The 12,196-nt window shown below is 43.3% G+C and overlaps 1 protein-coding gene across 13 annotated transcripts in view; it reads right to left on the bottom strand.

Moving 5' to 3' along the window:
* ADD3 (adducin 3 (gamma)) overlaps positions 1-12,196 on the bottom strand; it is an 87,536-nt gene that overhangs the window by 20,629 nt on the left and 54,711 nt on the right. For 9 of the 13 annotated variants that reach the window (NM_204103.2, XM_046942674.1, XM_046942675.1 and 6 more), the window contains one exon: positions 5,390-5,613. In NM_204103.2, coding sequence (NP_989434.2) covers positions 5,390-5,584 — 195 coding nt within the window. In that variant the 5' untranslated portion in view covers positions 5,585-5,613. Of the gene's footprint in view, positions 1-5,389; positions 5,614-7,967; positions 8,141-12,196 lie in introns of those variants that run through there. The other 4 variants (XM_015288536.4, XM_025151429.3, XM_046942677.1 and 1 more) reach the window with 2 other exon arrangements.

The raw sequence follows: 12,196 nt of genomic DNA, 5'->3' as shown, positions 1-12,196 counted from the left end.
AAGGCTCATAGGCCCTGGAGCGTGTCAAGAGAAGGACAACCAAAGCTGTGAAGGGTCTGGAGCACAAATCCTATGTGGAGCCACTCAGGGAACTGGGACTGCTCAGACTTGAGAAGAGAAGGCTCAGGGGAAACCTTATCACACTCTACAACTCCCTGAAGGGATGTTGCGGCAAGGTGGGAACAGACTCTTCTCCCAGGTAACAGTGATAGGATAAGAGATGATGGCCTTAAGCTGTGCCTGGGGAAGTTCAGGTTGGATATTAGGAAAAACTTTCCCAGAAAGAGCGGTGAGGCAGTGGCACAGGCTGCCCAGGGAGGTGGGGGAGTCACTGTCCCTGACAGTGCTCATGAACCATGGAAATGTGGCACTGAGGGGCATGGATAATGACCAGTATTGGTGGGTACAGACTGGGCTTGGATTAGATGATCTCAGAGGTCTTTTCCAACTGTAATGATTCTATGCAAATTCATCAAGCAAAAGGAGGATGGACTTAACAGCTTAATGATTTGAATGATCTACAGGATATGGGGCCAAAATCACAGCAGGATCTGCAGACAACCCCCTCCCAAAGAAACAAACCTTCAACTCAGGCAAGTCAACAACACGGAGATCAGAAATATGGATGTGGAAACCACTGGCATTTGAAAACCTGAGTTCAAACTAAACGGAAAGCCACAATCTGGAAACAAGGCAGAAGGCAAAGGTAATTTTCATTTCTAGTGTAACAGCACAGAGAACAGAAGAGCAAAGATTAAAAAAGCCATTTTGATGAGAGTAGGGCAGGGGGCAATTGTGCAGTTCCCCAGCAGAAAGTTATACAAATGTCAGGGGAGCTTGAAGCCAGCTGGGGGAGCTGCAGAACGAGAGGCTGCTCCAGCAGAAGGTCCCATAGGATGGGAGCAAAGGGATAGAAAGGGATGCTACAAACAGGCAATGCTCCTAAAGGATCAGAAAGGCTTTTCAACCAATGGGGAAAAGGCAGTGCAAGTCAAAATAAGTGAGCAGCTGAAAGGACGTGGATATTTCATCAAAATGAACTGCCTCAGAAGGGAGTGGTGGTGTGAAAATACTGGATGTCCATCTGACACGCAACAAAGCAAGCCAGACAAATGTGAATCCCAGGGGAAAAAAAAAAAAAGCTGAGTCAGATGGGGCAGGAGGCTGGGCACATGCTCACATGTGGGCAGGAAGGACAGAAGGACATTTGGCCTAAGCATGAGAAAACCAATTTTGCAACATGGATGGGTACAACTGAATTACTGCCATTATGTAACAGCAGTGTTGAAGCATCATTATCCCGACTGTCCTTCTGTGTTGCACAGAACCAATCAGCACCGTCACAGCCAGCATGGAATTAGAGCAAAGTATTGGGAGATCCTGCAGGCCAGCTTCCTCTCAGGCTAAAACCAAACAGGCTCCTAACAACTGCATGTTTCATGGGCACACAGTGCATGTTCAGTGCAGCTTGACAAGCCACAAGAAACTTTCCTTTTCAAACTAACGGAGCAGAGATTTAGTTTGGATATAAGGAAGAAATGCTTTGCAATCATGGTGGTGAGACACTGGAGGAAGCTGCCCATCCCCAGAGATACCCAAGGTCAGGTTGGATGGCACGTTTGAGCACCTGACGGAGCTGCAGGTGTCCCTGTTCAGTGCAGGGAGTTGGAACAGATGGTGTTTAAGGCCCCCTCCAATTCAAACAATTCTATCATCCTATGAGAACATAAATGAGGCACGCCAATAATCAACTGCTGTGTTTGCGTACTCCAACCACTCAACTCATCACTTGGTATGTGATTTGACTTCCTTTTCTTACATCTGTAAAGTAACAAAATATGTATCACACTCCCATATCTTATGTGTACGTTCAGTAAATGACTGCGTCCTCCCCCACCTGCACTGACCCCCAGCATGCAGCACCTTCCCTGCTGGGTTTGGCCAGCTGCATCCTCATGCAGCTCCCAGATAATGAAGGAACCTCTCAGTTCCTCACATGGAATAACTGGGCAGCCATGGCTTCTGAAGCTTTCAGTCACCCTGGTGAGTGTGCCTAAGAAGAACCAGAAGGAAAGGAAGGCCAGACTTGCATACCAAAGCTTAAATTGGCATTCTGATGATAAAGCAAATTAGGATGTTTACTCATTAAGAAGTTAGTTACTCTGTATAACAAGGAATATACACCCATTTAGCATATAAAGACAGAACTGCTTTTAATTTTAGATGTGAGATAGGAATTTTTTGTTTTTAAAAAAGCATTTCCTATTTTGGTTGTATTACAGCTGAAGCGAATTAGAACCATGAAAAGCAAAGAAATCAGTCTATTGCAAAAAATACTTTTTCCTATGAAAAGAATAATGTAATACCTAAGTGTTCCGAACCTGCAGACATTAATGAAATAAAAATCACACAACTTTATGACCAATGGTACTTCTGAGTGCTATCAGGCTCCACAAACCTATCTGAATGTCTTTCCTTTTCACTTACTTAACACAGAACAACAAACATGCAGGTCGTGTCAGCTTGCCCAGGCCTTCAGATGTGCACGGGTTACAGGCAGCATCAAGTAAACGTGCCTGAGAAATCGCTGATAATGTCAGGAGATTCTTCATGGGCAGCGTTAACAGAACAAATCAGCGTTACTGATTTGCTTAAGACTTATTACAAACATTAGCAAACATCAGAGGTAATGAGTGTAGCTTTTAAATTATGTTATTTAGGAAAGGGAAATAGCACATCAGAGGGGAGTAGCCAGGCTGCACATCAATGTGTGCATCAAATGGCACATCAGAGAGATGCAGCAGTTTGATGTCTGAGGGTGTCTGGTCAGGGCTGTAGCCCTTGCAATGTCACGTACTGCACAAAACGCAGTGGTTCCTGAAATATATTCTCTAATGCATTTTCTCGCTAAGGGTGTAGATTTTCCTGCTTGAAAGAAAGGGAAAAAGCTTGTTAATAAAATATGAGTACCTAAGCTTCCTCGTAGATGGCAGTGATTAACCCTTTAGCTTTATAGCATAATTCTTTGCTTGGAGAAAGTATGTGTTCACACAAGTTCACCCTGAGTCCACACATGCTTGCATATTTTTAGGACAGAAAGTTATTATCTTTGCTACACGCACTTCAGTCACTGATACCTAATTATGATGAGTCAACAACTATCCCTCCAATCTGAGTACATATATGCACATGTCAGACAGGATGAATATTCACCAGTAAGAAAGCTCTTCACAAAAATGTGTCTGATGACCTCTCTTCCCCCTCTTCCAAAACACCAAACTAGTTCCTACTAAAGCTTTATGCAAACTTCTAACGCTAGGCAATTCTGCAGCTATAGGACAGAAACACCGTGCATAATACAACCCTAAGCTCATGTTATGCAGACCAGTAACAAGAGAAATACTTTTTGATACTTTTGTGAAAAAAAATGTATTCATAAGAGAGAAGATAATAATTTTTCATCTGACAATCATTTTCAGTCCTGACTCAAGAACACTATGCCACATTGCAGCCAGCCGCTGGAAGAAGTAATGCAGTTTTTACCCCCGAATCAGTTATGAAATTTGCCTGATGGACATTCAGTCCCAGATGTTGTACTAAAAATGCTTCTATTTCCTCACGTGGGGAATCATAGCAGGTTACTGCACATTTTCCGTTTCAAGAAGAGCCAGCAAAAGGAGAAAGAAACTGGCAGCCCAGGCTCCTTCTGTCCATGCCTTCTCACACCTTGCGTTCCACGTCCTCGTCTTCTCCCAGTCAGATGAGAATGGCCATGCAGCCAGCAGGTCCCTGGCTTATTTGGACAACCATTCCCTTGCACAACTTGCAACTTACTGACATCCCCAAACAGTGCTGGGCTTGGCTTGTCCTGCAGCAGTACTCTCAGAACTGCCTGGCTTCGTCCTCCTGCTGTCTGTTAAAGCACTTACCCAGACTCAGAGGTAGCACCTCTTCATCCCTTCCTAAAACCTGCATGCTGACATTGCGCCTCCAGAATACCAGAGACTGCGGCAAAGAGACATTTATTACATTTGGCAGACTTGGCAAAGGGTCCCCCAAAATGCTGAGCAAGTAGTTACGCCCACCCAATTCAATGCTTCCACTGGAAAAACCAAAGAACACCACAAACACAAACTTAAACACAACTTCTATAACTTATTTTTATCTTGTCCTATTTAAACAGGATAAAGATCCAGTCTTTGCTGTGAGCCTACTTATAATGTGAGTATTTTAACAGGAAGGAGCAGACTGATCACATTTTACAATCAAGTGTTTAACATAATTTTATCATGATTAAAGCATTATGCAATACCTCCTTGGAGTATTTTCTTTATAATAAAGGGGTTGGCTGCAGACCTAAACTTGCACAAATCGACTTGAAAGTCATAAATTCCTTAGTCAACAAGTTCACATTATACCCAGAGCAACACACAGATCCAAGAGGCACTCCACGACAACACTTTAGCAAACAATCCTGTTATTCATGGATGACTATAACAGGGTGATTACTAACAGCTGTTTGCAATCTCATTACATATGGAAAAGCTTCAGAAAAATGACATGAGAAACACCCCAACTTATAGTAGAACTGAACAGAAAAGGATCTGCAAAGCTGCTTAACCCCTTCCAAGTCCCGTTGTCCTTGTTGCTCGCCTTATAGTCCCCACCCCAAAGGTTCACCCTCATACACTCTCTGTAGCTTCAGACCACTCAGGCGCCAGTTTTGCTTTTCAAAGCATTCATCAGGTTAAATTCACACAATATATACATTAAAATATAAATTAAAACTATTGAACCACCCCTAGATTAAAGTGTTACACGTAGCCTACACAAGCACTGAACTTAGGCAACCAGTAGGTAAGTGCTAACACAGAATCGTTCAGGCCTTATATGGGTATGATTGCTCCCAAGTACAAGAGAAGAGAACGTATTCTAGCTGTTAAATGATCTTAGCCAACATTAAAAACGTAATTAAAGCATTCCTGATGCAAATGATAAGTTCATATTCAAAACCAGAGTGCAGAACTCCATCTAACACCCTGATTTGTTCCTATTTGACCGGTGACTCCTTTACTCTCTTCCTTGAGCCTAAGTTTTAATTAAGTACCCTTCAGCCAGCCAGATCCTTTTATAATACTGTAATGAAGCGTAAGACCATAAAAGCACCAGGATAAAAAAAAAAAAAAAAACAACCACCAGCGTTTGTTCACAGACTTGAAGCTAAGCAAACAAAATGCTGGATAATCTGCTTAGCGACTCTTCTTATAAGACAGTCCAGAATCATTCTAGCTAACAGCAACATAGCTTTCTTCCCTTAAACCTCAAGAACTTAAAGAGGAACCTCGAAGATGGCACTCTGTAATTGTCATCCCCCCTTAATCCTACTCACAGGGCTCTGCAGGATCTGAGTGACCCTCTTCCTCTGCTCCATCATGTTGAAGTCCTGCCGCAGGTCCGGAGACATGTTCCTCTCCCGGAGGTACTCGGGGTCATTCTCGTTGATGCGGTCGAAGTACCTCTCCTTGTGGGGCATTGTGGCTGCAGGGGGAGAAGTGATCACCACCTGACTGGCATCGGTACTCATGCTTCAGCTCTGCGGATGGGAGTCCTCACCTGCAAGACAAAAAAAAAGCAGAAGATTTAAAATAATGACATCCAAAATGCACATTTCTCTAACAGATGCTGAGAGGAAGGTTTTCTCAGGTTTGAAGAACAAAGAGAAGCAAGATTTGTAGGAAGAGATAGCATATTATGAAAACACATTCTGACATGCAAATACCTACATTCAATAACGTATTTAATATAAGAATATTTGCATGTAAAAGTATTTAGTATAGAAGCAATTTACAAAACGTCCAAATGGGAAGGAACACTGCCTGTTGAGCAGCATTAAGTGATGTGGTTCAACTGATACCTTCCTGTTAGTGGCTCAAAGCATCCTTCCTTCGGGTCACTGCAGCTGTGTGAGTAACACACTGACGTGGGGCATCTGAAGTGGGTCAGCTAAAACCTCCCGCGTCTTCAAGATGAAAACATTTGGGAGAATCCCATTAAAGCAGCTCCAGCAGCCCAAGCACTCCTGCCTGTGATGAGCCATGGGAATAAACTGGGATGGCTTTGGTATGGATACGTTTTTGGGTTTGCTGCTCTCCTGCGGCCTGAGCCCATTCACTTTCTGGCTGATCAGCAGGGCCTGCCTGCAAGACTGATCTGGGGGTACTGAGGGAAAAGTAAGGCTGGGTTTGGGAAAAATAACCTCATTCAGTGTATGATCTTTCCCTGTCACAGACTATTTAATGTCTTCTCATTTATTCTGTGCTTAGGGCAATGTGCTATAAGCGGAGGTACAAAATGAGCTAAGGTTTGCTAAAGAATGAACCATTGTCTTTTGCAGCTAAGAGCACTGATGCAGAAGGATAAAACTCTTGGGAGATCACTCAGAGACACCATCACAGCTCAACAACAATGAATTATGGTTTTTCCCCCAGAAAAATACTGGAGTTTAAGAGACAGAAGAAAGATCATCACGAGAAAATGTAGGTGCTCATGACGTCTCCAAATGCCACAAGGTACGAAGAGCTGAAGATCAGACCTGTTCTCCATCCTCATGGAAAGAACTGTCGCACTGGGTCAGAACAGACCTCCCAGCACCTCCTGGCAACCAAAATAAACAGATATGCAGAAGGCGAGCACCTCACTTGGATTGGTGACCATCTGCAACTCCTCTGCAGACACTCTGCCCAGGAGTTGCGTTATCCAGCTGCTTCTCCCAAAACGCTCCTGACTCCAGTTAACTCGGAGTGGCAAAGTGCCGCCCAACTACCAACCCATTTAGTTGGCAGCAACAACTTACACGCATGTCTGAGCTTCAAAGAACTTTTATTATTATTATGATTATTCTAAATAGGTTTACAGGACACAATTAGTTCAAGTCCGTTACTTTACAATGCGGCCTTACAGTGACAGAAAAGCCCATTCATCTGTGAAAAGACACAAATGTGGCTGGCAATACTTAAAAATCCACAAAAGAGATTTTCTAATTGTGTTGGACTTCATTTTTTCCCTCTTCCCCCCCAGACTGGATGTTAAGATTTCAACATTAAAGTCCTTGTAGTACAAAAAAACTCCATTACTGAACATAATATGGGTATTGGGTCCAGTTGTTCCTATTAGACCTGGTTCAATGCCTTCTCTGTTGGGTCCAGGCTGACTCTTGCATAACCCCTACTGCTTGGCTGGAAAACTTTCAAACAAATCAGCCATTCTTTTATTATTTATTTGTGTCTTGCACTGATTTTTGTTTTTTTCCCTCCAAAAGAGGGTCATTTTTTAAAACATTCTCTGCTTCTGGGGATCTAAGGATCCGTACCTCCTTCTCAGCACAGGACTGACAAGGTATTCAAAGAAAAATGGTTGCATCCTTTGATACCCTCATATAGCTCATACATACCTCATATACCTTATATAGCAGCCCCAGTTTCTGTATTTTCTACCTGTGACCGGGCAGCAGAAAGTAGAGCACTGCACCTTTGTCAGAAGGATACGCATCTCTCTACTTACAAGTTTTATTTAACAAAAGCTGCCAATTAATTGAAATAACTTGGACCTGTGCCTTGTAGGCTGCAAGATTAAGTCCCGATCGTGCCCATCTGACACTTTGTAAAGTCTGAGTAACATGCTGTGCTGCTTTTGTTGGAATAACTTTTTTCAATGTCAAATCACAGAAGCAGCTCAAAAATAATAATGAGGTCAGAGAAACATGGAGCACTTAAGGAAAAAAAAAAAACAGAGCAAGAGACCAAATGCAAGGAAAATTTCTTGCCAAAGAACAGCCCAGAAAGCACTGACTTAATATATTCTTCATAACATACAGAACACATAAAAGAATAAATATTACCATGACAGAAAGACAGCGACAGAAAAGTGAGTAAATCATTACACTGCCTAGCAACGAATCATTAACCTACCTTGTAGCCTGACTTTTTATGGCTGCATTCAGCCATCCCCATTTTCTCTGTGCAGTGCAATCCACCTGGTAGAGTCACCAGCACTGCAAACCAACAGCACACGCACCCCATAACTAACTGCTAGGACTGATTTCAGGTCTGAGCACTCGGGTTAGATGAGACCACATCTGAGCACTTTTAAGGAGCACATTGTGTTATTCTGCTCTCCCTGTTTCTCGCCTGCTTGTTTTTAAGGAACAGTGTGCTCTTTCTTTCCCCCTCCGGTATCTTGTCTGCCAGGAGACTTGTTGGAAGCGAGCTGGGTGTCTCTTGATCTCAGTTCCAGCCTCTTTGTGAATCAGGCAGGTTCCAGTCTGAATCAAAGACTTGGCTTGAACCAGCACGGTCAGCTACGCAAGTGAGCTGGCAGAAGGGAACATACTTAAGGAATACAAAAGAATGGTTAAGAGGAACAAAAAAAATATAGGTGGGGGAATGTGGGCTGAGATGAAGGCCACCATCACCACCATGTGACATTAGGAAGTCAGTTTGCAATCCTCCCTCCTACAGATTTTAGCAACGACATATTATTGAGTAATCACATCTGTTCTAGGACAAGAAAATACTTGGATAGCACCTCAAAGCCCATTTATTTCCTTCTCCCTTTTTTTTTTTTTTTTTTTTAAGCTTTTTGATCAGAACATCTGACAGTGAGTTGGCAGATCGCATTGCCTCTTATGTTGTATGAAGCTTAGATTCCATTTATCAGTCTCGCTTTCCGCACTGGTAAGAAGAATAAGCTGTATGCTCATACATGAGCATTCTCTAAAGGTAATCGGTGGAACCAAAAATACTACGTAATCATAGAATGGCTTGGGTTGGGAGGGACCTTAAGGATCGTCATGCTCCAACCCATACCCTGGGCTGGGTGCCACCCACCGGATGAGAGCCCAGGGCACCATCCAACTTGAGCACTTCCAGGGATGGGGCACCCTGTGACATCTCTAGGCAGCCTGTGCCAGGGCCTTACCTCCCTCTGAGTAGAATTTTTTCCTAACATCGAACCTGAATTTCCCCTCTTTTAGTTTGAAGCCGTTCCCCTTAGGTAGTTAGTATTATGTAGCTAGATTTCAGTAAGATATAACAATTCAGTACACTAGCACTCAGGGAAGTCAAACTGTCAGATTACACCCTTAAATTGACACAAGGCAGGATTTGCATTAAAAACAAACAAACAAAAAAGAGCAGTCACACCTCCTGCCTTCCCAGCCATGCTGCCATCCAGCCCTTCTGCCTCCGCCACCTCCTCCCATTTCTGCCAGCCAATGCACGTAAGGCTGCAGTGTGATGGGTAGGACACGCTCCTCTTGCACACTGCGCTGCCTTGGCTGCCTCTGCCAGCACGGTGCGGGCACAGGTGATGGTCACACCACAGCCCGCGCTGGCTGCAGATTGAATATTCAAATCCAGCACCACATATTTAAGTCCCTCTGCTTTTAAACAGTGTAAGCTAATGAAATAGTCATCATCTCCTTCCAGACACCACATTAAGGAGACTTGGTGGCGGCAAGTGTAAGCTGCTTCTAAGTACAAACTTGAGTGTACCTGAACCTGGGCTCTGTATTTCTGCATTGAATATAAAGCATTATTTTTGCACAATTACACTATGCAGTGTTAAAGTCAACATGAATATTCAAAGAGCTCAACTTCTCCCCAAAAATATGAATTAAGTGTCCCTAAAACCTCACTTAAAGAGAATGAGGTCAGTCATCCACAGATATCACATTGGTTTGCTGTTTCCTTGTCCCTGTAATTGTTCCTTTGAAAGCAGATCTTCCTCTTGGTATTTGTATTTCCTCCTTTTATTTATTTGCTTATTTTTAGTTGCAACCTATTGTAGGCTACCTGCTTTAGCAGGGGATTGGACTCAATATCTCGAGATCCCTTCCAGCCCCTGTGATTCTGTGAATAAATACCTGACACACTGCAATTTACCAGACGGTTCTAATTTAAAGGTGAGTTACATTTTGCTTGCATGCAAGGTTGACTTACATATATAAATGCATGCATGTATTTTCAACTGACATTGAACTGCAGCTGGGGCTGCCACCTCAGCCTGGGGACACAGGGTGACCGCCCTGCCAAGCGGTGCGGAGCCACTGCGTGCCAACCTTTGCTGAGGCAATTTAGAAAATCATCTCCTTAAATTGAGTAAAAGCACCAGACCAGCTAATAAATCATTTGTAGAGCCACAATTAGTTAGCTTCTGTACTTACTAGACTTGAAAAGCACGTCAGTGCTACCTCACTCACACCCACTCTTCCTCTGTTTTTCTTCCACCTTCAATACTACAAAGTTCAAGAACAAACACAGTAAAACCAGGCCTGAGCCTCTCTTGGTTTAAGCTGTTTTTCAGCAGCTGCATTAAATCACATTTCCACACACGGGTAAGGGATGTGCCCAAAGCACCTGAACACCGAGCTTGAACCACCTCACTTGTTTCTATGCCACAGCATAGGAGCAGCAGCCTCCTGCAGCTATGGGATGGAGCCCAGCAGAGCTGCCAGGGAGAGCTGCTCCCACAGCATGTGCAAACAGCTGCTCTCACAGCCACACTGAATGGCAGTGATGGATCTGAAACTGATCTTTCAATTTTTTCCTCACTTTTACATTTTTCTGTTCTTTGATAGAAGGTAAACTGAACCTTTGCAGGAAGCACCCTCCTGTCCACCACCAGAGATGACCACAGCAGCAGAACTGCTGCAGAGCTTCAGCTCATTGAGCTGCCCACCTTCTGAAGCTATATTCCCTTGCAGCAATGAGGGCTTCTGCAAAGGAGAAGGATCTGCACGCAGAGATCACCTCACAGAGCACCACAGCACTGGTTTCCAGATGAAGAGAGAAGAACCAGTCCTTCCCCAGTCTCACCTGGGAGCTCATGTATTATGAAGAATGAACTGTTAATCCACATTTAACCACTTCTAAAAGTATATTAAGAACACACCTACTACCATCGCCTCTAAAGCGTAGTTCTGGTTGATGACAGCACATGAACACTCACATAACATCAGTGTGCGTGCAAGGTGGCCCATGCAGAGGTGCAGCCCCATAGGACCACGCAACACAGGGCTCCAGCCCTCTGTGCACTCCCAAGCACAGCCAAGGGCGAGCCCTGGCAGCCTTTCAGTTGTCACTGACCCTGTTTTTCTATGGGTGACAGCATTTACCCACCCACGTCAAACCCGTTTGGATGCTTGGAACAAAAGTCATAAATATTTTTAGCAAATATTTACATGCTACAAAGAATCTGTTGGTGATCTCAGTACTTAGTAATTGGGTATTAAGGTCTTTATCCACTCCCAACACCGACTAGCACCTTAGAGTATTGGTATCAGGAAGGGATGCAAGTCAACTTACAGCGCAAAAACCAGATTACCTGCGTTTGACCTTACTTAAGTCAGGGGACAAAAACCCCTCAGAATAATGACAGGGAGCTTTAACCCCAAAGGAGTATTTCCATTTTATTCTGAAACCAGAAATGCAGATAAGACATCAGCATCTGCTTTCATTCTTTTTTTGGTTTTGAGGATTCTGATGAAACCTTGGCAACACAAACACCGCAGCCCCAAAGCAGTTCCAATTTTTGGTTCTTAGGACCTGGCTCACGCTCATGCTGCAAAAGGAAGGAGGCTGAGAAAACAACCATCAGCACAGAACGCGGTGTATCACAGGTGGAGAAGTGAAAACAAGCTTGCATTTTAAAATTTATATTGTTTCAAAGATAAGCGAGACTTCAGTAATGAAAAAACTAAGTAGTATTTTCCAACACATTAAAACACAATTAGAAGCTATGCTGTTTTTTTTTCTAAAAGACTTATCTCTGCTTATCTACATAATCACTTGTGGCTAAGTTACCTAAAAATATTTCACGAGTCAGTAGACAACAGAGAGCTAAATTAAAAGATTATGTTCTGGTAGTACTTATCCGTATTAAGCTGTGAAAGTACACAAACACATAACCCACACACATACACAAGCAAAGGCTGAAAAATCTCCTTAAATCCTTCAGAAAAGATGAAACCTAAGTTCCTCTGCAATATAAACTAAAAACTTATCTGTGAGAAAAAAACAAAGACGTTTGGTTGGGAAAGCTGATGGCATCAAAACCTTTCACATTTTGCAGCACTCTTCTCCTCCCTCTCCGGTAACTCTTTACTGCAGCTTTCCTCTGAATGGTACCGATGCAGGAA

The sequence above is a fragment of the Gallus gallus genome, chromosome 6 (assembly GCF_016699485.2).
Source record: "Gallus gallus isolate bGalGal1 chromosome 6, bGalGal1.mat.broiler.GRCg7b, whole genome shotgun sequence".
NCBI lineage: Eukaryota > Metazoa > Chordata > Aves > Galliformes > Phasianidae > Gallus > Gallus gallus.
Note: the sequence above shows the minus strand (reverse complement) of the source record. Positions and strands in the feature narration are given on the sequence as shown.